The sequence below is a fragment of the Cupressus sempervirens genome, chromosome 5 (genome assembly GCF_028749045.1).
Source record: "Cupressus sempervirens isolate cs-2001-9-10 chromosome 5, ASM2874904v1, whole genome shotgun sequence".
NCBI classification, from domain to species: Eukaryota; Viridiplantae; Streptophyta; class Pinopsida; order Cupressales; family Cupressaceae; genus Cupressus; species Cupressus sempervirens.
In genome coordinates this window covers 792787462-792814491 of record NC_143122.1, presented here as the reverse complement: position 1 = coordinate 792814491, position 27030 = coordinate 792787462, and the positions used below count along the sequence as shown (strand labels likewise).

Below are 27030 nucleotides of genomic sequence, written 5' to 3'. Positions count from 1 at the left end.
TGTCATAGTCACATGTACAGAGGCCCCATTCTTTCTTAGGGCGGTTGATTGTTCGGGGCATCGAAAAGATGCTGATTTTCAGTTTCAGATTCTTCGGGAAGCCATTGAGGAGATTGGGCCACAAAATGTGGTCCAAGTAGTGACAGATGCAGCTCATGTGTGCAGAGCTGCAGGGAGGCTTATTGAGGCCACATATCGGCATATTTGGTGGACTCCTTGTTGTGTGCATGCTATGAACAATGCTCTAAAGGACATGGAGAAGATTAGTTGGATAAAGGGAGTGGTGAGTGATGCTAGAGATGTGCAGATGTATATCTGCAACCACCACACCTCACATGCACTATTTAGGAGCTTCGCCAACCAGGAGTTCTTGAAGCCAGTTGAGACACGATATGCATCCTATTTCATTCTCTTGGAGAGAATGCTTGATTTGCAGGAGCCACTGCAACTAATGGTTATGACAAATGAATGGAATAGGTGGGATGGTTCCAGGTCAGAGCAGGGGATAAGGGTGAAGGATATAGTTAAGAGTGATGTATTTTGGAGCGATGCAAAATACATTGTTTCTATTATTAGGCCAGTCTTTGAGGTGATCAGGTATGGGGATGGGGATGCACCCACACTTGGAGAGGTGTATGAGTGCATTGATTCTATGCTTGGGCAGATGAGGGTAGTTGTGCGAGAGAAGGACCCCACATTAGCCTTCTACAATGATCACATTTGGCCTATTATTCAGCGTAGATGGGACAAACTTAACACACCCTTACACATGGCTGCATATGCATTGAATCCGAGGTGGTACATGACTAGGCCTGGTAGAGTTACACCACTTCACGATGATGAGGTGATTTATATTATTATTATTATATAACACTTTAAGACTTAGATTCTTATCATTTTATGAATTAAAATCATTCACATTACTAGTATCTTGATTCTTCTATTTGCTAATAATTTGTACTTTTTAAATTTTTTCAGGTGAAGGAAGGGTTCTTCAAGTGCATAGACAGGATGTATGACCCTGAGACAGCAGCTAAGGTTCGCATTGAGTGGACCAAATTTGCTACTCTTAGGGGTTACAAACAAGTGGCAAAGGCGGATATCAAGACTATGGCACAAGAGGATCCCATTTTGTGGTGGTCAGCTTATGGACCGAAATCTACAACCACCACACTAGCTATTCGTTTGCTGTCCCAGGTACTTAGTTCCTCAACTTTTAACTTTTCATTGTTTATTGTTCAATGATCATTGTTCAACTTCTAATTCCCGAGTCTTACATTAGCCAATTATTTTTCATCTCAAGTTTCTAGTTCCTCAGCTTCTGAGAGGAATTGGTCTACATATAGCTTCATCCACTCTCTTAAGAGGAATAGACTTACCTCTCAAAGAGCAGAGAAGCTAGTGGCTGTACATAGTGTGTTGCGTATCAATGACCGCACCACAATTGTGTACAAGGAAAGCCCAGCATCACGATGGGATGTAGAGCCTGAGGAGCCATCGCAGATTGATGAGGAGGATGCTTTAGATCCAACCACAGGGCTAGTTGGTGTTCCCTTTTCAGCTCTTGATCTTGGAGAGACTGATAGTTCCAGTGGTGATGAGTTTCAACCTCTAGGGGATGATCATTGATCATTGATCATTGATTTGGCATTTTGATTTGGACTCTTGGAGACTTGTAGTTTTTGTTTGCATTATATACTTATTTTGATATCATGGTTCATGGTACATGATACTTAATTGTAATCATCTTTATGTCATGAGTCATGACTCATATGATCATTGATTACTATTAGATAGTAGAATCTAGATACTCATACTATTGATCTGAAGACTGATATATAGACTAATATTTATTATTTCGAATATTTTCTGATGTTCAATGTTCAATGTTCATTGTTTGTTTGTTATAACTTATTTGATCATGAATCATGACGTTCTAGTTGAAAACTTCAGTGCAATGTTCAATGTTTTTTACATCTATGTATCTTATATTGTATAATTGTAGTACATCTTTTCATAACTAGCATTTTAAGTATCATATATATAGTACATACACCCCTGCTCCCTTCACCACCCCGCCGTCCCCCCGCCATCCCCTCGCCGTCCCCAAATCAAGGTCCCTCTGTCCCCCCGTCTCGGAAACTTGTCCCCCCGTCCCCCCGTCCCCTCGTCTCCTAGGGCGGTGTAACTATGGTCAAATATCCTGTACTGGTGTTTGCATAGATTGTAAACGAATGTGATTATTACTTGCAAAAAGTTTTTATGGTTGGCATCCAATACAAATACATGACGGTGTAAATTACATGAGTAAAACCTTCCGCAACAAGTTTAAATATTATATTATTTGCAAGTATCTGACTTATCGAGATGGAAGCATAGCTTACTGCACAAGGAAAATTTAAATACATGCTCGGGTCCCAGATTTTAGTACCATAAAACATATACAGGTTGCATATACAGTGCATGGTAACTGTTTGATTAAATTTCCCTCTTTGATATAACCAATATTTTTTTGATTTTACATTTAAAACAAGACCAGTTCAATATGGCCAAAGTAGCCTGGGTATGATTGGAAACTGTTTGATGTAATTCCTATCCACAGTGATTAGTATTTTTAACTTATAACTGGGACAGAGATTATTACACATTTTGACAAACAATTGGCATACAACTATTATGCTGATCATATATGCTATTAGATGGACATTTTGTCAAACAAATGGTATGCAACATATATCTCTTTTATTGAATTCATTCCCATGTTCAATGTTGCTATGAATTTGCCAAGACAAATGGGCTTACAATAATGACTACAAGAATGTCAAATTTGGCTCTGAGTTATCACTTACAACAACAAAATTATATGCTTAAGATTACAATGCTAACTACTAATAGTTGCAATAATAGTGATGTCCACGGATGGAGATGAAAGTTGCAATCGGAATCAAGCATAAATACTGTAGCGCGACATTGTTCACGCAATTGTAGTAGCCAACAATAAATGTATTCTCCAATTTAAGCTCAAATAGAACTCAAGAATGAAGCTCTCCTGAATGCCAAGTTTAGTGGATATTGCACCACCTCAAATGGTTGCACCACTGAAAAATTGATGCTCTCCAATGGCTAATTGAAATCAAAAACCCTGGGTTTCCTCTCCAGTTTATATCAAATGCAATTGACAATAATTAGAGGCCTAACAATGAAGCTCTCACCTCTATTTATTCTTTTCCTTAACCCTTCTAGAAGGAAATAAATTATTATTTAATTGCACTCTCTAGAAGCTTCCCCCTTTCCAATACAATAATTAGTTGTGCTTCTTAAAAATGCACTCTCTAGAAGCTTCTCCCTTTCTAATACAATAATTAGTTGTGCTTCTAGAAAATTAAATTAATTAAATATAAAGTCACCTTTAGATTTATTTATTTATTGACTTTAATTTAATTTATTTCTCCTTATTTCTCCACTTAGCCTTTGGAGAATGAAAAATGAAGAACTCCATTGAGAGTCTAAAAGATGGGGAACATTACAGTAGTCACAAAGCATCCATCAAATCCTTCTTAGCGGTTGGCAGCTACTCCTTCCCTGCTCAAGCTATCTTTTCTTGTGCCATCTCATTCTCCAATTGAGCAACAACTCCTTATCTTTTGTAGTCATTTTTGAAGATGGTTTCATGGTTGAATGTCCTTTGTATGAATATCGTGTTGAGTTCTGTAGGTGAGCAGGAGATTTCTACTATTTGGTCAAAATTCCTGATGGAGGACTTGTGTGTATTGCAGTTATACCCATAGACCATAGTTCACAACATAGGCTTGAAATACTTGAGGTTAAAAATGGGCATGAAAATGGATTTCTCTCCCTCTTCTGTTATGAGTGAATCCTTCAAAGGGTGATCATTTGGAGTGCTTTCCCACCAAGCTCTACACTCGCTTCTTGTTACATTTTTGAACATGAGATTCTTTGTAGTGACTTGCTCATTTTTTTGCACTTGCCCTAGAGCTGTCTTCTTGTTGGAAGTAACTAATGTGTTTGTAACGATTACTTCTTGATTGTTCCAGTGTTATAGATAATTTCATCATCATCTTTTTAGGGTTCCCTAAATTGCCTTTTACCATGGTGCCTTATATGTGCCAACACTTCTGAGATTCTTGTGTTGTACTGTACTCTCCCTTCCTTGAGTTGTGCTGCATTTTGAAGTGTTGATACAAATGGTATAGCACTGGGCTTTAAGCTAGTCTATGCTACATGAATGTGTCTTTATAATGTTGCATGGACATGTTCCACCTGTATGACATATGGCAAATGTACTGTGTTGACCAAGTTTTGTGTCATCCATATGGTGTACAATATCTTCAGCTCGCACGACACCATTCTAATAACCTTCTTTTTGTTTGGTGCCATTTGTATGACTTGTTGTTCTTGTGGTTTGTACTACTTCTCTATCTTGTAGGGTGAAAATTTTACATGCCTTATGGCATACAACAAACAACCTCTCTTTCTTGTCCTTGTTCTTACGACAATTGTGGTTGCCTACTCCATTGTCTTTTGTACAATGACCTTCCCTTGTTTACTCCAATTTGTCTGTATGATGTACAATAGGCCTTTCCTGCGTATGCCTAGTATATACAATCACCTTCTTCTTGTTTGCCACTAGCTTTGTCCTTGGTCTTAGGGAGAATGTGAGTCTTTCTATGTGCTTGTGCACAAATGCTTGGCACCTCATCAATCTATTGAAACCTTTTGTGGTTAGGGTTTTAATACATCTTTTTTAATGCAGAAGACTAATGTTTTTATTTCTTTATGATATGCATATTTATGTTTCCCATTCTTCTCTATCTTTATTTATTTTTCTTTTATAATTCACTCTTAACATTAGCCTTTTAATCACAACCTTCTTCCTTTTAATTTTTCCATCCTTTTCTCCTTTCCTTCTAATTGTACTGACTTTAATTTTCTAAAATTTGCTCAATTTTAATTTTTTGCAAGATGACATACCTTTAATTTTTGTTGTTTTTGAATTGTTGCTTTCCCATGCTTCAAATTTTTAAAGCAACTTTTCTTTATTTTTGTCTTTTATCCTTGTTGTTTTAACTTTTGGCTTCTTCTCAAGCTCACTGTTTTCTTCACTTCGTCCAGTCTTTATGCCTTTCTTCTTGCTAAAGTGAACCTTAACCTTGGAGCCATATTGTCACATACAAATGCTCGAGGGTGTTTGTAACAATAGTTTTTACAAGAAGTTCCCAGGTATTCTAGGTCAACTATTTTGCCCACAAGAGTTGTGGGTCCCAACCCCTTTATAACTTTCATCTACATGCCTACTTCCTCTGCGTTCACGATCAAGCATCCCGTTGGGATTGGTATTACTCTTTATTATGTGTTTGACTTGGGTTGGTAGAAGACTTCTTACCCTTTTGCCACATATTTCTGGATGAGTTGATCAACATTTGCTTTCCCATGCTTCAAATTTTTAAAGCAACTTTTCTTTATTTTTGTCTTTTATCCTTGTTTTAACTTTTGGCTTCTTCTCAAGCTCACTGTTTTCTTCACTTCATCCAGTCTTTATGCCTTTCTTCTTGCTAAAGTGAACCTTAACCTTGGAGTCATATTGTCACATACAAATGCTCGAGGGTGTTTGTAACAATCGTTTTTACAAGAAGTTCCCAGGTATTCTAGGTCAACTATTTTTCCCACAAGAGTTGTGGGTCCCAACCCCTTTATAACTTTCATCTACATACCTGCTTCCTCTGCATTCACGATCAAGCATCTCGTTGGGATTGGTATTACTCTTTATTATGTGTTTGACTTGGGTTGGTAGAAGACTTCTTACCCTTTTGCCACATATTTCTGGATGAGTTGATCAACATACTCATCTCCTTCCAAGATAAACAGGTCATTTGTCTTAATTACCATCTTTAAATATGGTCTAAGGTTGGCCCAAAATTCTTTGAGGTCATTGTTCCTCCAAGTCTTCCTGACATCCTTCTCTTATGGCTGCTTGCTCTCTTTTGCTTTTTTTGGCTTCTTCATCAATGTCGTAGGCCACAAAACCTTCTCTTCTTGCCTCATAGACCACCCTCCATCTCTAGTATCCATTTATCCTCATACACAATGTTGGTGGTTTAAATACAACATTTGTGAGGTGCTTATACATTGGGGGCACTGCAATTTCTTTCACATGCTTCTTGGCAAGCTGCTTTTCAGGGGGCCATCATAGGTTTGGCCTATATGGTTCTTCTGTGATTATTGGGTATTGCTCAATCTTCTTGTCTTGACCAATCCTCCAGTCTCCCTTAGTTGTATAGCTCAACATGTTGATTGCTTCAGCGTGTCGTTTCCTCTCTTGGTAGACCTTCAACTTGGACCCGTTTGTTGGTTCTTTGATAGGCTTGTCGTTTAGGGTGGCAAGTTTTACTGCTCGATTGTTTCCCATTGATACATTATAAAGTCCAAGCCAATAGACTTTGAACTTCTTGGCTTAGCTTTGTTTCGATTGTTATATTTCAAAACTAATTGTTCAATATGAGAGTTCATCTAGCAAAGGTGTTTGTCATGCCGAAATCTCCTCAGCCGTTGGGCCACCCCTATCTCCCATTTTGTTGACACCTGTCATTCATCCAATTTTAAGAGATTAATCAATCGTTCCCTTAGGCTTTTGGTGTCCCCAATTGGTTCTTTATTGCCACCGATAAGCTTGGTATGGTGTATTCTGCAATTACCACTCCTAATTCTTGTGTTCCACTTCATAGGTCTTGTACAAGATCGACACCAATATGTTATTAGTAGATTGTGCCTACGCTGGCTCAAGGGTATTGCACGCGTGACAAATTATGGGCAATAAAATTTTTGCTTAGGGTTTGGATTACTTAATTCACCAAATTTACCCTTTGATCACTTTTGATGGATTTGGTCATATAGGAATCAAGTTGTACTAAGTGCGGTGTTATTTGTGAGTGCCCTGGCCTCTACCTACTTTGTCAAGTACTTAATGGCTACCACTATATTCTTGCATCGATTTGCAACGAGTACTTTCAAAGATTTGATAAATTTTAGACCCCATCTTTCTAGCAACTCCTGCTGTTGTAAGGGAACAATGGCACAAATTCTCTCTTCAAGAGCTTGCTTGCCCTCTGGAAAGTGTCACGTCTAAGCACCCATTCTCGGTCATCAGTGAATGGGGCTGGCCACTATAGCCCTGTGAGGAACACCTTTCATGCAACATTAGGCCCTATGTGCCCTCTTTCGAACCCTTTGTGGGACTCTTTCAGTACACTCAAAACTTCTTCCTTTATTACACACCCGTGCAGTACGTGGTCAGGTCCCATCTTGTTCATCAACTTGTTGATGATTTGGAATGTTGTGCTTTTCAATGCTCACTTTTTTCACTTGGTGGCATCGCCCGAGAGAATGTGGAAGTGGACAAATACTAGCTGATATTCTCATACTAGGAAGGTAGGACAGCTATTTGGAATAGTTGAGCATGTAGAAAGTCCTCATTCACTCCTCATGCAGACTCTCCTGATTTTATTCTTGACATGCTTTCCTCGGGCCATACTATTATTGTGAATGTGAATTCCTAAAGTAGGAGCAACCACCTACTTACCCTTCCTTGTATGATTTGTTTGTTTACCATGTACATCAATGCTTGGTGATCCACATAGAACATGAAAGGTGTGGCGAGGAGGTAGTGTCAAAAATTTTGTATAGCATATACCATACTCAATGCCCCTCCCTTTTCTGACATAATGTAATTTTTTTCAGCCCTTGGCAGTAGTTGGCTTGCAAAAAATTATTGGATGGTCCAATCCTCCTGTGCCGACTTGTGCCAGTGTGGCACCAATGACATATTTCAATGCGTGCACATGTATATATAATTCCTTTTCCTAGTTTGGATATGCAAGGACAGGTGTCCTTATCAATCTGGACTTGAGTTCTTTGAATGCCCCTTCTTGTTTGGTTTCCTAGATGAATGGTTCACCTTTCTTGGTCAGGTTGTCTAATAATAAATTTGATTATCATGCAATCAATAGATATCAAGGGTAAGTTATTAAATTCCAAATGAGAAAAGTGAAGGTATAAATAAATGAAACCTACACACAATAAAAAAAGAGGTTAATCCTTGGTAAAAAGTCAAATTGGATTCTTTCCAATAATAATAAAACAAGATCAGAATTGAATTCCAAGTGTCATTAGATCTATCCTTTGCAATATTAATTAGTGCAGGCCTAGACAATGTCTAGACATGATATTTTATATGAGTTGTATGATACAAATCATTTTGAAATTTCCTTGCAACATTTCAATTAGAAATGGACATTATATATTGATTTCAAATGGATATGACCTTGAATGAGGCTGATTTAACATCATTGTGTTTTTTCTGTTACTATTTTTGTATCAAGTTAGAACATTTCCATTGTTATCCTTTAAGTGATTGTATCCATCTTCTGCATTTAGTGACATAAATCAGTTGATTGGTTTATCTCTATGTTTAGGTTGTACTTGAGTGCACATATATCAATGAATAGAATTATGCGGGTTCAAAATTTAATGTGAAGCCATTATGGATTATACATGCCAACAAGCTACATGAATTTTGTTTACATCTTTTGACTTATTATATTAGGTCAAATGAAGTATCAAAACAGTGCTGATTTAAATTTTTTTACTTTAGGAGTGGATCTCCGAGTGTTATAAAAAAAAGAAGCTTGTTGATATTGATCCTTATCTTATGCACGTGGGCAAGCCATGGAGGAAACTGCAACCTGTCACTCCTTTAAACGGTAATTGTTCTATGTCACAATCAAGTTATATCTCTGGTTTAGATTATTCCTTATATTTTGATAGCAAAAGTTTGAGCTTGGACAGTCAGATAATGTTGTCAAATTTTACATTTCTCATAAAAATATTCCTTATACTTTTTATTTGTAATGCTGCCTTAATCGATATTTGGGTTCCTACTTCTTGTTTGGTAGTGCAAACAGAATTGGAGCAAACAAAGAAGAAACCAACATTGCATGGAAGAACTGTCAATGCTAGGATCAATGTGAGTGCCTCTCTATATTTCTTCTGTTGGGGCAGATTCTGGCAAATTGCATTATGGTTCTCAAGAGCTCTAAATTACTTTTCCAACACTGTAATAAATGCAAAAGTCAGAGATACTGGGGACATTGTTGAAAAAATTTTACTCAGCAATTTCGTGCCAAGGCACCCACACCCAGAAAAATCGCAAAAACTCAGTAACTGAGCAACTTTTTAGCAAAAACTCAACAACTTAAAAATTTGTTTAAATTTAATTAGAATTGCAAAATTCAACGAGGAGATGCATCTAATGAGTCAGTAATTGAGTAAATAAAAGAAACAAGTTGAGTCTAGATATATTTAAAATTATGCAAATTGGGTAAAAAATGGTATCCTCGTGTGGAATATTGATGGTGGTAGATTGATAGTCTGAAGCAAAATTCAAGTAGTAAATTGTCTTTGTAAAACTATTTGTAAATAAAGCACAATGTCGAAATAGTCTACATCTTCCTCTTGCCTTTTCCAAATGCTCTAGTAAACACTATAGGAAGGGTAGGAGCTCTAGTCCTTGGAGTCCATTGTGGCAGTTCCTCCTCGCTCTGCACAACTGGCTCTGACTTCACCTCCATTCTAGATGTACATGGTGCTAACATTGACAATGTCTCCTCATTATCCTCAACCTTATCTTCCTCAATTTCATCCAATCCTATTGCGAATCCGCCCTTCTCCATAGCTTGTCTCTCCAAATTGTTGATATCATCCCCTATAAATAATGGAGGTTGCTCTTGTGATGTCCAATCACAATAAGGATTTATGTCATCCAAATCAAGAGGACCAGCCGGTGTTTTCTCTACCTTGTTCGCAAACAAGGTTATATTGTGCAAGATACTTTTCTTCGTGTAAATGGCCTCAAACAAGCTGACATAAGTTTCAGAGGGCAAGTCTTTGTAGATCTAGGATTTTTTCACCCCAATTTCATTGCCAAGCATTTACAAAATAAAATATTGAAGAGTTAGAAAGCAAGATGAAAACATGTATTAATTTTTATCTACTTATTGTGCATGCGAGAGACTCCAAGTTCCAAAAATTATGCTTGGTGTTTGAGTGTTTATTCCTCTCTTGGCCATTTCTGAAGAGAATAGCTTGTCCCTTGCATTTTGATACATGTCCAATTTAGAGCAAATGAGGTCTCTCACCTCAACCTCTCATATCATCCTTTGCATGCATTTAGTGAGGTCCTCCATAACCTCTCCATTATGATCTGAGTAGCATGGAGGGAAGTGAAAACAAGGGTTGAACAAGTACTGTACTGCATGAGTGGGTTGGTGGAGCTGATTATTCCACCTTTTATCAATAACTTCCCATATGGGGTCAAATTTGAGGCTAACCCCCTTGTAGTAATTTTTGACAGCCATCTTGGGCGTATCGATGGCTTTATAAAGTACCCCATTGGGGTTTGATCCTCATCTGTGGTGTTCCCAAATTTTATTGTAATAATTTAATTAATTAATTAATTGGTCTCGAAATTAAAATTAAATAATAAAAAAAATCTTTAATTAATTGCTTTATTAAAAAATATGGGCCCCAAATTAATAAAATAAGAAACATTTGTATTTGGCATTTCAAATGATTTATGTATATTCGGGCCCATCTTTTATTTTGGTCGTAGGTGTTTGTTACCATGTCAACACTTGTTGTGCTCCTTTGAAATTTTTCTTCGACAAGGTATTTATGACTAATGGGTATGATATTGCAAATTCCAATTGGAGTTCTTGTTTGCCATTTTGGAAGTGAAAGATCTTTCCTATTTGGCTTTTGTAGTTTCGGTAGGACTCTGGCCTACCCTATTTTTCTTGCTTTACTTTGCTTGGATCTAGCGAATCTGAGCCCCATGTTTGTCGCTGAACATAATTTTGTGTTTCTACGACAAAGTGCATATATATCTCTGTGTTTGGCATACATATTTGAGCATTTCTAGCATTTAGTGATTCATGTGTTTTGGCATTGCTGCGTCTCACACCAAGTTCTCTTGTCATTGACAATTTCATCCTCCCAAACTTACTCTTGGCCCATCATACCCACCCATCCAACTGTATGACAACACTTACCTTGGCCACTGTACGCCACTAATATCACTCACTGTATGACATCATACTCCAAACTATACGCTACAAGTCCATCTGTCGTATGACCATTTTTATCACCTCACCGTATGCTGCTTGTTTCTGGCATTGTACGAACATCCCTACATTGTTCACCCACATAATTTTTGGCCGTATGCCTTTGCCCCTGTTGCACATGCTCAATACAGCAGTATGGACTCCTTCAAACACCCACCAAGCCATATGACCCAACCTTCGCCATTTGCAATCTTAGTCTCTTCTATATCATAGAAACCTACTGTTGGTGCTTGGCATTGGGAATTGTTTGCCCTTCGCTACTTTCCCTTGGGTGTTGCCCTTGGCTACCTTTCCTCAAGGTTGCCCTGGGGTCACTTTCACTCATGCATTTCCCTTGGTTACCTTCTCTCAAGATTTCCCTCAGGTGTTGTCCTTGGCTACTTTCTCTCAAGCATTGCTCTCAAGTGTTGCCCTTAGGTACTTTTCCCTCGGGCATTGCCCTCGAGTGCTCCCTACGGCTGTATTTCCTAAACTTGGGTGTGCTATTAGGAACATTACGTTATCTACCAAGGGCTCTGCCATCGACAATTGAAAAGAACAAAAAGATTAATTATTTCAGTTACAAATTAATAATAAAGACTCAAGTACAAAAAAAAAAAGTAAATGTTCAAGTTTTCAAGTTACTAACACAATCTCTGTAAATTTGTGTGCAAATTGGTTGTCAAAGACAATGAATGCAATGCTTTCTCCATCACGCTTCTTCCATTAACTTTAGTCTAGCTATGCTTGATTCGCAAATATTTGTTTCAAAGCTGTCAAAGAAGTAAATTTTTTTTTTTGTAACATAAAGAATTTTTTAACAAATCTTTTGACTCCCATTCTTACTAACTCCTTTCCTTGGGTGAGTGCTCTCGTCAGGTGAAGACCCCAAGGGTGATTGTAGATGTATTTTTTGGTCTTTCTTGCATCCTCTACAAATTATCTCACCCAATCTAGTTTTCCTATGCCCTCCAAAAGAAGGCTAAGGGTATGTGCTTCACAAGGTTTCCAAAAAAGTGTTCTATATTTGTCTTGGAGGATCTTACCCGCTGCCACATGCTGCTGCATTATCGGTTATGATTTGCACCACATTATCAATTCCCACCTCCATTTCAACTTGCTCTTACATTAGAGCCAAAGTTTTAACAATCTTCATTATGTTGGAGACATCCATGGATTTCAAAAACACCTCATCCTTGCAAGAAACCTAAATATTAATGCTGTTGTGATTTTTGCCATCCGTGCATCCATTGGAAAGAATGGTGCAGCCACATTGTTTCCATTGTTATTTTTGCTCTTCCACCACTTCTTGTTAGTTTCTTTCAAGAACGGGGTTCTAATATAAACTACATATGCAAGCAAGATGAAGCACTAGTGTATGCAACTTGGGGAATTTAGACGGAAGATAGGAGCACAAATTATCTTTAAAACAAATGCAAATCTGAAAATGAAATGAAGAGATTTGCAAACAAAAATGAAAGAACACATACACAACTTTTCCCTATGAAATTCACAAGAAAGTTTACCCTTTTTCCATAAGAAGAAAAGGAATAAGTCTCTTTAATCTCTTATGCAAAAATCTGAAAATGAATCCAAAGAGAATTTTTGGACTTAGAATGATTGCATGATTGACGGTTAAGTAGACATCAAATCTTGACTCAATCTTTGCGAAATTTGAGTCAAAATCCATAGCTTACCAAGTGTAGGAAGTTAGAGGTTGAAAATTTATCATTTTAGCAACCGTTTTGACCAAGCAATGTGGAAGATGCAAAACATATTGAAAATGGCATCCAAAACATAATATGTAAGTTGAAAGAGTTGTATGCAAGCTAAGAATAATAGGAGATAGTTTTAGAACTTACCTTGAGTTAAAGAGTTGATGATTTTATGCCAAGTGACCGATTTGGATGTGGATTCCAGATGCGGATTCCGAAGCGCATTTGTGAAGTAGATGTAGGATGTGTGAATTTTTTTTTGGATGCAGATGCTGGAGGAAGCATGTGCGTGTGTCTATATATATATATATATATATTCAAAGAAATGCAAGAAATATACAAAAACAAATCATTTGATAGTATGACTACAATACTTCACCCTTTATCAAAATGCAAGAAATAGCAAGAAAAGTTTATTCCACATTGACTACAGGAGAGAGTGAAGCTGCATGAGGATGTTATAAAAGAAAAATAGTGAGGCTCATATGGTATGCTGGATTGAATTGGTAAATTGCAAATTGTTTGGAGTGGTTTGATAGTTTGAATTTCATAACAAAATTTGGGAAGTAGCAGTTAAGGAGCTTGAAGATACACTTTCTGCCATAGTCATTTGCAGCCATCCAACTCTTGGAATCCTAGACATGTCAGATTGAAGCTTAATATTATTCCTTAATTGATGGCCATCTATGGATACTGCTGTTCACTACATATACATGTAGACTAAAGGAGATTTAAGGGTTTAAATACATACTTACAGCTTGTACATTGTGAGGACGTAGAGGGTCTGCATTTTAAATGCTGCAACACATTGCTAGGTTATATGTTACTAGGGCTGTATTTCCATAGACTTATAAAATGCTGTCTGAACTTGTTTAGACTTTACATGGCTGAGCAATACTGATTTGGGGAGCAACAAGGGGTAGATCTGTTGTTTGAAGAGTTTGTGGCCTTATTCTCCATAGAATGAATTGTACATGCTGAGGATATCGATTGAAACTGAGTAGATGATTCATGGCGATTGGAAGCCCCGTGGATGCTTCTAGGAAGCCACCTGCAGGCTCTTGGAAGCTATCATCTGGCTTTCTAAAAGCATCCACAGGGCTTCCAAATGCATCCAACACCCATTCACTGTAATGTTTTTGTTGCAACCCTACTGGGAGACTATCAACCTTTTACCAGAGATGTCAATCAATGATGATCGTACGATAGTACTTGATGGCAAAATGCTACTGTACGGTGACTACAATGCAGTGAGGGGAGGTCGTACAGTATAATAAAAAATTCGTACAGTATGGATGGATTGGTGTACAGAGAGGGAGGTCGATGTCGTGGGGTTGTATGGCCGTACGGTGAAACAGTGGGCGGTACGGTTGGAGACTAAGTGGGCCGTACTGTGGCTTGGTGAGTTGGCCATACGCTGAGTTCAAGGAAGGCCATACGTAGGGTGGAACTCCTGGCCGTACGGTGTGCCTGAAGGGGGAATGCCTGGGCCGTATGGTGTGACTGAAGGGGAATGTCTAGGCCATATGGGTGATGGATAGAGTTGAAGGCAATGGAGTAGGGGTAAGGATGGTGAAACAAAGAGAGTTAAAAATGCAGATAACAAAGAGATTGAATTATCCAGTTACATAATAGATGATCAATTTAAACAGAGTGACTTCTCCAATTCACGAAATGAAGGTGCTTCGATTTGCCAGATCCGAGCAAAATATCACAGGCGATGGAATATGGTGAGGGTTGAATCCCATCGAAACTGGAAACAAGCCAAATAGGGAAGATCTTTCACTTCTGAAATGGCGAACAATCGAGAATCCCAACAGGAATTCGCAGTACAAGAAGTATAATCAAATCGCACACCTAATGACTACCTACAAGCTATGCTTAAATACCCGTCGGAGAAAACTTTTCGAGGGTGTACAAAGATAGCCGACGGCAACACAAACTACGGAAACAAAAATAAAGATGGGTCCGAGATAGATTAAATCAACCGACCCAATTATAATAGCTTAATTAAAATTTATTTTATAACGGGAACATTTCATCCGCATCCGTGTAATGACCCCTACCATTAGGCCACTAAAAACCTCTAATGTTGAGCTGAGAAATTTTGTCAAACACTTGGCATGCAATTGAAGACTACTACTGAAAGTAAATGTTGAACATAGGAAATTGCTCAAAACCATATGACATTCATATATCAATAATTTGCAACAATGGCATACATATTTCAGTGAATAATATGATCATCAAACCCTAGGTTGGCAATATAGATAGTCTAAAAATTACAATACTCTTTCACTTGCAAAATCCTAGCCTTCCTTTGATACCAATAATGCCAAATGGCAAACAAAGACAAGTACAATGTAAAATAGTAAAGTGCTGAAGCTATATTTTGTACTCAGCTGAAAACATACATTTATTAGAAAATATGCCAAATGCAAAATGAGAAGTGAAGAACCTGATTGTAGATGGCTGTAATAATTTTTACCAATGCTGAAGATACCAACACCCAAGCCAAAGTCACCCCAAATCTGAAAATGTACTTCCTTGCAAGTTTTCAGAAATGTCTAAGAGTTTTGAAAAATTCCTTAAAAATAAATCATGGCATTTTGGAACTCCAAAATGCACCTATCTTTATCTCCTCGACGATAGAAATCCGATGCAAAAATACCCAGAATGATATGCTAAGTAATGGGGAAGATATGAAAATGAGCCAGCAGCTATAAATCTTTCCTCCACCACAATTAAGCCTTCTAAAGATGTCCTGCAATCAATCCATGACTGAAAATGAATAGTCCTCAGAAAATGCCCTCCTCCTATAATTTCGGGTCTATTGAAAGAAGCCTCCTAAAATTTCGGATCTGCTAAAAATGGCTTCCTATAATTTCGGACCTGCTAAAAATAGCCTCTTATAATTTTGGTTTTGCTAAAAATGCCTCCTAAACTGCTGAAATGTTGAAAATGGCCTTAGGCCCAATGATGCCCTAGCTGAAGTGACTGTAGTATCACCTCCAAATGTGCAACCCTTCAAAGGATATTTCACCTCCTTAGTTATGCAAAATCCTTAAGAGACTTTGTTCCTAAAGAAGAAATGATAATTTGCAAACCAAGATGGCACCACAAATGCTCAAAGAGAAAGGTAGTGTAAACTCAAGTTATGGGATGTCCAAATGAGAGGCCAAGCACTCTATTTATTCACTTCTCTAAGAAGCCACTAGAACTTCTAGAAATATCCATAAAATATTCTTATGAAAACCCTTTATAATGCACTTTTATATAAAAAGTAACTTTATAAAATAAAAAGTGCAACTCAACTCAAAATTATAACATTTGGCCCCGCATAACACATAATAATAAAAATATAATAAATACCATCTCTCCAAGAGCAAATAAGACCATCCAATCCCCAAATAATCATCAAAATGACCCTTTCACCAAAACCATCTGCCTACGAGAGTCCATGATAAGCAAATCCAGTAAAAAATGACATGTCACTAAGGAGGGGACATGACAGTCCGCCCTTCCTGAAATTGCTTGCCCTCAAGCAATCTCAAAGCTGGGTGCTGCAAAATATCTTCTCCCTCCCATGTGGCATCCTCCTCGGGCAAATCTCTCCACTTCACCAAGTACTCTCTGATAGTCCTCCTACAGAGCTGCCTCTCTCTGCTGTCAATGATGCATTCAGGAACAAGAAACAATTTCCCTTCATCATCCAATGGAGGAAGAACTGCTGAAGGCACAACATGCTGACCCAACGCTTTCTTGAGGCATGACACATGGAAAACATTGTGTACCCTGCTATCTGCTGGAAGCTCAAGCTCATATGCCATCTCTCCAATACGTTTGATAACCTTGAAAGGACCATAGTACCTAGGCTTAAGCTTCTCCGATCCACTCATCCTAAGAGTAGAATGTCTATAGGGCTGCAACATGAGATAAACCATATCACCAACCTCAAAATTCCTCTCTGTCCGCTTCTGATCTGCATACTGCTTATGCTGATTTTGCGTCCTGACAATATTATCTCTGAGAGCATCAACAACGTCCTTGCTCTCCTGGAGCAAATCTCCAGCCCGTGGAACTCTAACATCACTCATAAGCAAATCAACGAAGCTTGGTGCATCATAGCCATATAGTGCTCTGAAAGGAGTCCTCTGAATAGACATGTGGTATGTGGTATTATAGCAGTACTCACATAAATAAATCCATCTAACCCATGCCTTCTGAGGGTTTTGAGACTGAGTTTGTGCATTCAATATGCTGAGGTATAATGGATTTGAATTGAATTGCTTGCAATTTGAATTGTGGTGTATTCCTTACTGTATGTTTTGTGTTTGGGTAGGCGATTACTTGAGCTGAAGATTGGTTTTTCTTCATCATTGTTATTCGATGTTTTAGCATCTCTCCTATTAGAGCGATTTACATCTGCAAGCTAAATGCCTTTTGCTACTGAATTTAGGTGTCTAGAATCTCTATTTTTGGTGATGGCATTGGTATTCTAGGCATTGCTGTCTCAACATACCAGACATAGTGTTGTGTCTTTTACTAGGAAGTGGCACTGCATATTGGCCACTCGTGATATCCTGATTATAATGTCCCCTTCTCCGCGCTAGGCCTTACTGGCGCCTTGTTAGTCTATTTTTCCATCTAGATAGGCTAATGACATTAATCTTAAGGATGACAACTAGTCACAGGAATCTATTTGGTTTCGTTGGGGAAATATTTAAGTTGTGGAGCTTGTCTACAGTTAAGTCACTTTGTTTTATAAAGTTGATTTATATAGTTACTTTATGACAAAGTCATTTTATAACAAAAGTAACTTAAGTGAGTAAAAACGAAAAATGGCTTTTATCCCACATTGCCTAGTTGTTTGTACTTTCCCTCATATCGAGGTTATAAGAGAAATGAGCTTCGTTGGGGTTGACACCATGAAAAATATGATATTGTTCAAAATACAAAAAGTTGCTTAATGTGATTGGTTTTCTTAAGGACGAAACCCCTTAAGAAGAATTGGGAGACTGGATGTAGCCCTAGTATCTCTTGGAGGATTGCACCTAGAATCAGGTATGGAATTTACAGTATGATGCATGATTCAGTCCCACAAAACATTCAGAAGTAAATCGGTAAAATAGAGAAGGTATCTGGAGTTCGTTTTATACTAGCTAATGGAAAATGTAAGTTAGTATCCACTGCATTTGATGGTTGTGTGAGCGGTTTAGCAGCAGGAGTAACAAACGTTAATGCCTGGTTAGAACGCAGGAGCAGACAGTGATAGTTGGATCACTATCAGTAGGAAAGGGGCAGATGTAGTACTGCAGCAGCTACTCGTGGGAGAGCAGAATATAGGAGGGGAGCGTTAGTCACTTTTACATTAGACGGGAGGCATTTGAAGGTACCTTAACAACATAGCTGTGGGTCGAGGTTTCTGCAACCATCGAGGGTGTGAACTCTTCAATGACCGTAGGGAAGTAAGGAGGTCATAGACCCAATTCAGCCAGCCCGTGGTAACATTTGATAGTAGTCATGTGGATTGCAAGAGATAGTTTTTGGGTTTGGTAGCATTCCTAGCCACTAATAATGAGCCCAACGGGAAACGCCTTGACAGTCAACTCACCACGACTACTCTAGGTTCATTGTCATTTCATTTCGTAACTTGTTTTCATTGACAAATTTTCTAATTCTCAGACCTCAGAGTATTAGTGTTTGATCATTGCCAAGTAATTGTAATTGCAATGCCCAGTGGTGGATGAAATGAGTTCATAGTATAGTGCATTTTGGATTGTGATTAATTTTCAGTATTGTTTTCCTGTCCAGGTTTTCACTTTATATTGAGTTTGTTTAATCATACTATTTCGTCACCGAAACCGGATCACTACACTGATTTTGTGTTACCAACGCCACATTGGGCGTTCATTTTAACTCTTGTCACTCACAATTTGATGTGAATCTGCTCTTCTTGCTGCCTTGGCATTTGTAATTGAGAGCTGGTCTAAGAAATCGCCAAGGAATATTATTTGGATCATCTGCTACAAAATTGTTCATCTTTAGCCAGCCATATCAGGTTCTTGCTTATCATTGTGGAAATAAATTAAATGTTGCTTGTGCAAACAATAATTGAGTAGGCTGAGAATCTAATACTTACTGTTATTTATTTTGTCATTGTATTTTCATTTCATCCATATATATTCAAAATTACAAATAAAAACATATACTTTGAAAACACCCAAAAAAGTTTTAAAAAATTTCTAAAAAGTTCTCTTTTCCTTCAGAATAGGCAGCAGGGCCCTTTACAGTGGTATTAGAGCTTCCGTGATATGTGTTTGTCGAAATGTCAAAACCATTAGATTTGAAGGTAGAATCGGTTGAGGTTCTTTACGTTGGTATCATAGTGATTTCTTGTCATCCTGTGGGTTAGGAAAATATTTATTATTTTGGTCTTGCTATTATTACCAACTCTCTTGCACTTATTTCAGCTATGGACCGATACAAGAAATCTAGTAAATATGGGAATCAGTTAAATAGCAAGGAAATTCTTAGGAAGCAAACAAATGCCTTTATGGAAAGTATGGAAAGGCTTAAAGTACCAGAAAAGGATGGAAGCAAGACTTTTAGATCCAATGACAGTTGATAGAGCAATTAGATAAATGGTTTCCATTTTTAAAAGGTCTTCTTCACCGAAAGTGCAGGTTCTCTCAAATGAGAGATTCAAAAGTCTTTAACATGAGTTGTCAGTAACTTGTGACCATGGTGAAGATGATCTTGTGCTTAGTGGGGCAGCAACTAGTTCTATCTGCAGTTATGATATTGGAGATTCGGAACAGGGTCATGTGAATGTGTCCGTTTACATTAGAGGACACCAACATTGAGTTCTTGTAGTTTGAGGATTCTAGAGGTAGTGCTTTGGAAAATGCTGAGGATATGCTAACTACCTTTGATCGTGGTCTTACATCAGTTGGTAGTGGTGCGGATATGGATAATACATGGTCTAATTGTAATGACACTAGTCCCTTATGCGAGCATGTTGATGATGTTGTAGATAGTGCAATGATGTAGATGTTAGCACTATTAGTTTAGACTCTCTTAAGGAGGGGGTTGTTTTTAAAGATTGCGTAGGGGACATGAACACTGATAGTTCTGATTTATATGACAACTGTCATAGTGTTGAGTCAGTGCAGGAGGCACAATCTTCTTAGATGGGACATATGAGGTTAGGTAGCTACTCAATTATGAAACTCATGGTTTGAGTATTATGGTCTTCTTAGATGAGACATATGAGGGCATGGAGCTACCCAATTATGACACTCATGATTTTAGTGTTATAGAACAGTTAGGTGATGTAGATTTATGCCCTGGTGATGTTGATCTACACGATGACGTTGAATCAGGTGTGCAACAGTAGGTAGAGGGGTTTTTGTTGGACAATGTTGATACTAGTGTAGTAGGAATCTTTGATGTTTCACGTGTTGATAATTCATGCTGCAATGAGTTCGATATATCATATTAGATTTTGGGTGATGACTCAGAGCGGTTATTGGATGATGCTAGGTCCTAGGATTGTGGTTTATAGAGACTTACTTATGTGGGGGAAGCAAAGACATGGGAGAAGTTTGACACAACAGTGGCTTCTACTTCATCATTGGAAGTATTGGTAGATGTACCTAGTAGCAGTACCTCGGTGGTTGATGTGTGCAAGGATGATAACACACATGATATTACTGATCTTGTGGTGAGTAGTGCAGATACAATCTCCCATTATAGTGCAATTAGTATGTCAGAGAGCTTACATAGGAGCTAGGGTTTGCAGAGACATCATGTAACTAGACAACTGAAAGTGAGTGATAGTGACATCTTTTCAGTTCTTGAGCATTACGATGTATTCGACAGATTGGTTGTATCTAGTTGGGGTGCTCCTGTGTTAGACAAGCACGGTGGTAGTTGCCTTTCCCTAACAGAGATTCATTCGCTTTGAGAGGTTGTCAAGATCTTGAAGCATAATTATTTGCAATTGGTGGTTGATAGGGATTACCTTATTGGGTGGGGTAACACTTGTTATGAGACATTGTTAGGGAAGGAGGAGGAGGTGGTTGAGCTCACTCATGAGCTTGAGGTGATTGTGGCCTCTTTACAGTGTACCAGTTGGCTTTCCAGGGGTCACAGCCATGTCTAGATGAGGTTACCATGGAGTTGGAGCGTGTACAATCAACACCAGCCCCAGATGCAATTCAACTACATATAGTGGTGGTTGTTGAGGAGTTGACTTCCACATGTAGTGATGATGGATGTGATGAGGATGCAATTACATCCACCCTCTATATGGGTGCAATAGTTACAGAGGAGATGAGTGCTTTATTGGTGGATTGTAAAGAGATTCCTATTCTACTAGGCCTGCCAGTACTTAGCATGGTAGGAGTGGATTTTGCGGAGGGATGTATTCCAGTTTCTGACAATACCCCCTCTTCTTCACAAGACTTGGGAAAGGTATTTGGAGACAAGCTATCATGGGGATTTGTTTCCTTCATTTGTTACTTCATCTCATACAGTTGGTAGCATTGGACAGTTGACCTTGCCACAATTTTAGAGGATCAACTGTGGATTGTAGGGGAGCAGGTTGATGCTTCCTTATAGAATTTCTATTGCACAGAGTTTTTTTTGGAGTATTTCGCTTGAGAGCTCAAAATTGCGGGAGGGATCAAATAGAGATTCTAAGGGTACTCTCATCTAGGGGTCTTGCGATATTTGGTGATTGGTGGGATAGATAGTAGAGACCTTGGCTACAATGCTTCCTCGTCGGGATTTCATGGTTGGATTTGTTGAGAGGGTTGCTCAGGATCCCTTCGACCAATTGTGCGTAGTTAGAGATGGGAGACGCCTCTTGATACACGGTTTGGTATCGATGAGCCTTTGACAGAGATTGGGGCCTTTTACCTTTTACCACCATTGCACAGTGATGAGTGCTCATCATTTCACTTTTGACTCATAGATAGAAGATTTAGTTGCATGTAGGTGTGGGTTGGCTCCATTGTCATATCATCCTTAATGGGATTGATTTGCACCATCTATAGTTGATGGGATTGGTAACTACAAGTTAGTAGTAGGATACTTGCAGAGTTAGCAGATCGATGACAATTTTGTGGAGGATGTATTTTAGGTTATGGTAGAGTTGCTTTTGGGAGTAGTAGTTCTTGTCGCACAAATGGACTCCATACTCATGGTAGTTTGGTAGGGTGTGCAAGGAGTTTTGATCTAGTAGGTGATATTGGCTATCCACTTTTCCTTGTTATGGATGGATGTGAGTTATGTCTTAATGGGAATCTAGGTGGGGACAGGTTTAGCACTGCAGTTTGGGCGAGTCACCATCATTCGTATGATGATAGTATACTCAGGATAGCTTTGTGGCTAGAGTTATTATCACATGAATTTGTAGACGATGCTAGGGACATTACACACATTTTTCCTTGGGATCCAAGTGATATGTGCCTTTGGTTTCAGAGATTTCTTGAGGACAAATAATCTTAGCGAGGGAGGATTGTAATGTCCTCATTTTAGCAGGTTCCTATAGCTAGGATTGGTTAGTTCATCATGGCAACATGTTTACTATCACGCAACCTTTCAAACACTAACTAATCCCGTCTGCTGTAGTATGGTTTTTACTGACAACACAACCCTCGTGAGCTGGCAGTGTGTTTTGAGGGTCTTTGTGGATTGTCTTGTTATTTATAGTAAGTCAATTGTGGGCAATTCCTATTTTTAGTAGTGCAACTGAGGCACTGAGTGGTTTGGCTTCTTCAATGATCGATTGGGTAAATTCACAGAGCTCTATAGTATAAATTGTTTATTATCTTAATAAATAACTTTATCGTACAAGTGTTATAATTTGATGGTGCGTTGAAGAAGTCTCTTAAGTGAAAAATGTCTTCATGAAGGCATGTGCTTGAGCATTATTTATTTGAAGTAATTAGGTGAAAGTTTCTAATTGAAAGGTGTGTTGATGAAGCAACTTTAATGCAAGGTGTATAGGAGAAGTCAAGTGCTTTATAAAAGAGGCTTCATGAAGCAAGTAGATCTCTTATTGTCTATTGCTTTGATATTTTTTTCTGAGGGTTTTGAGACTAAGTTTGTGCATTCAATCCATTGCTGAGATATAATGGATTTGAATTGAATTGCGTGTAACCTGAATTGTGGCGTCTTCCTTGCTGCTTTTTGTGTTTGGGAAGGCAATTACCTGAGCTGAAGATTGGTTTTTCTTCATCACTGTCATTTGGTGTTTTAGCATCTCTTCTATTAGAGTGATTTACTTCTGCAAGCTAGATGCGTTTTGCTGCTGAATTTAGGCGTCTAGAATCTCTGTTATTGGTGACGACATTAACTGGCATTCTAGGCTATAATATCCCCAACAGGTTATAACTTCTTCAAACAACAAAATCTTTTCTAGTTCAATTTTTTGATATTTTGTCAAACACTTTGCAAGCAAGCTCTGATACCAATGTAATATCCTCTTACAAGGAACTAATATGCAAGTACAATTCTTTTGGTATTTTCAATGCAAATACATGGAAACTAGATATGAAATGTAGAGCTATAGCTAATTGACATTTTGACAAACAATTGACATACAATAATGAGTACAGTAATGCCAAAATTTGATTCTGAATTATCATAGCAAAATCATATGCTTGTAACGTACAATGATAGCTACTAATAGTTACAAAAGGAACCTGATAATAGTGATGCCCAAGAATGGAAATGAATCAAACATAGATATTGCAGCACAACATCATGCATGCGTACTGTAGCAGCCAAAATCTATTCTCCAATTCAAGCACAAATAGAACTCTTGAATTGAAGCTCTCCTGAATACCAAATTCAATGGATATTTGACCACCTCAAATGGTTGCAACACTGAAGAGTTGACGTTGTGCGATGGCTGACTGAAATCGAAAACCTTAGTTTCTTCTCCCAACTTAATATCAAAAGCAATTCACAATAATCGGATGATAAACAATGGAGCTCTGACCTCTATTTATACTTTTCCTTCACCCTTCTAGAAGGAAATAGAATATTTAATAGTTGCATTCTCTAGAAGTTTCTCCCTTTCCAATAATTAATGTGCTTTTAGGAAATTAAATTACTAGAAGTTTCTTCATTCCAATAATTAATGCACTCGCTAGAAGCTTCTCTTTTGCAATACAATAATTAATTGTGCTTCTAGAAAATTAAATTACTAGAAGTTTCCCCTTCCAATAATTAATGCACTCTCAATTAATTAAATTAATTAAATATAAAGTCACTTTTTTATTTTAATTTATTTAATGACTTTTTAAGAAATTAATTTAATGAAGTTCTCCTTATTTCTCCACTTAGCCTTTGAAGAATGTCAAGGCTAAGAACTCCATCGAGATGCTAAAAAGATGGGGACATTACATAGGCATTTCCGTCTCAACATAGCATACACAAATTGTGGCGTTTCTTTTATTGGGAAGTGGCGTTGCATATTGGCCGTGCGTGATATTCTAAGGTCCTGTTATTAACGCAACATTGGGTGTTCATTTTCAATGCCGTCACTCACGATCTAATGTGAGTTTGCTCTTCTTGCTACGTTGGCATTTGTAATTGAGAGTTGTTGTTGGTAAAATGTATAATGTAGTCGACGGGTAGAGTAGTATCCAAACGGGCGCGTGACGCTTGAGTCACCCCTTCGGAAAGGTATATGTACACGTCCAAGATGGACTTTGGAATCATCATGGAAAAATCACAAATCATTGTAGTGATTGTAATCTGCAAGTGCATACATGAATAAAGTACCTGTTCGGAATTGAATCGTGTTATACTTGTGTTGAACTTCTTACCCTATGCGGTAAACATTTGGCGCCGTTGCCAGACGAACCTGGAACAAAGGAATGATATGAAGATTGATGCCGAATTTGCCAAACAAAGATTAGAATAAGGTGAAAGATAAGAATGAACTAAGTACAGCAAAAGAAATTTTAATTTTAACACAGCAAGTAGAACGTAGACAAAGACTTCAGTAGATTGCCGAGGGGCACCGAAGGGGTGAAGAGGCACAGACGGAGGGAGTGCACTCACCTAGTAGGCTGAGGAGTGCCGAGGGATTGCTGGAAGAAACTCAACAACGCTTGAATTTGGTGGAGGAAACAAGGGAAGAATTTCTTAGCTTGTATACGCCGGGGGGAGAGTGTCCGAATGGAAGGGAAGCAACTTGCACGGCTCGGAGTGCCGAGGGAGCACGAGCGTGGAGGGATCTCTTCGTTCCTGATACACCGGACGAACGGATACAAGCAGAGAATAGAACATCACTTGAAGACTTGTCACCAGACAACGCGGTTGTTGGGAACAAAATTGTTGTCCAGAATAGCGCGGGAGTCTAGAACAGCGTGGGAGCACAGAACAGCGCGGGAGTCCAGAACAGTGCGGGAGCACAAAACAGCGCGGGAGTCCAAAACAGCGCAGGAGCTCAGAACAGCGCGGGTACACAAGTACCTCAGAATCAAAGGCAAGTAATGATGGCTGGCCCTATAGAAAAGTTACCCAAGTTTCACGGTGATGGTTCAGCAGACCCTATCAGACATTGTAAAACGTGTGAAACATATGGACGGCAAATGGCGTGATGGATGAGGATGATTGGGTAAGACAATTTCCAGCAACCCTACGGGGTGTGGTGATAGATTGGTTTTCTGACACTAGTCCTCAGAAACTTAATACATGGAAAAATGTTAAAAAAGAATTTATCGCAGAATTCAAATTACTCCGAGATGATAATGAAATAGTGGCAGAAATCTACAACACCAAACAAGGAAAGAATGAGACAGTTCGAACCTATGCCAGGCGACTGAAGGAATTGATCGGAAAGATGGAGAGTCAACCAGCGGATGGGTTGAAAAAATGGTGGTTCGTGGAGGGGCTACGGTCGACTCTTAAAAAGAAAATGAAGATTGTACCACCGACATCGTACACCGATGCGTATACTTGCGCTATGGATTTGGAAAGTGAACAGAAGACGAGTAAGAAGAAAAAACATAAGTCCTCTGATTTAGATGATTCATCCTCAGAAAGTAGTAGTAGTGATGAGGAATCGAACAAGAAGGTGAAAGCGCTACAGAAAGACATGCTTCAGATGATGAAAGAATTCAAAAATTTGAAAAAGAATCCAGATGCAGTAAAAGGAGAACTGTGGTGTACAGATTGCAAGGAGGACGGACATACAAAGGGTTCATGCTCGAAGAAGCAGTTTTGTGACATCTGCCAGGTGGCGGGGCATCCCCTGAAAGAGTGCCCGTTTAACTTGAAAGCAAAAGGACACCAACAGGTGTTACTCACGCAAGAAGCGTCAAACAATAGCAATAACGCGAGCAATGATGCAACTTCAGGTGGGTATAGAAATAATAATAGACGCGGAAGGGGTGGACGCAATGACAACAACAATGGAGGCCGAAGTAGAATACAATATGATGCAAGTGGAAGGCCGATGATACAGTGCCGGGCATGTAATCTTTGGGGTCACTTTGCGAGGGACCGTACTACGAAAGAGGCGCCCCAGCTACTGTGCAGATGGTGTGGTCTAGGGGACCATGAAGATTCGAAATGTCCTAAACAAAGTGTAAATTTATTAAGTATTGAAACAAGGAACGAGAACGTGTTGGCGATCACATGGGAGCAGGCGAGGAAGGCAAAATATCTGAATGCGGAAGAAGAAAAAGAGAGGTTACAGAAAGCCCGAGCAGAGATAGAAAAGCAGATGATAGCAGAGAAGTCACAAATAAAAGACAATACTGTAACTCTGAAAAGAAACTTGGCAGAACAAAGTATGGTTAAACAGATAATGCAAATGGAGGTGCCAGTTAAATTAAATGATCTTCTTATTACCATGCCACAGCTGCGTACAACGATTATAAATATGACACCATTTTCGAGAGCAATGGGAGAAGCACATGACGGCCAGGAGGGAACAAAGAATAGCAAGGAAACAACCCCGACGGCAGCAACAGATCCGATGTTACTAGCACTGACAACAGGCAGACACCTAGCAGTAGTGGAGATGGGCATTCTGGGTACAGTGTTAATAGATACAATAGTAGATGGAGGATCGGGAGTGAATGTGATGCCGGAAGATATCTAGAAAAAAC

The 27030-nt window shown here is 38.7% G+C and overlaps 1 protein-coding gene across 2 annotated transcripts in view; it reads left to right on the top strand.

Moving 5' to 3' along the window:
• Positions 1-27030, top strand: part of ATXRCC1 (BRCT domain-containing DNA repair protein) — a 202508-nt gene that overhangs the window by 59104 nt on the left and 116374 nt on the right. Inside the window, exons 4-5 of one of the 2 annotated variants that reach the window (XM_089832583.1) lie at positions 8669-8777; positions 8979-9040. In XM_089832583.1, the coding sequence (XP_089688709.1) occupies positions 8669-8777; positions 8979-9040 (171 nt within the window). Of the gene's footprint in view, positions 1-8668; positions 8778-8969; positions 9041-27030 lie in introns of both variants that reach the window. The other variant, XM_089832582.1, reaches the window with a different exon arrangement.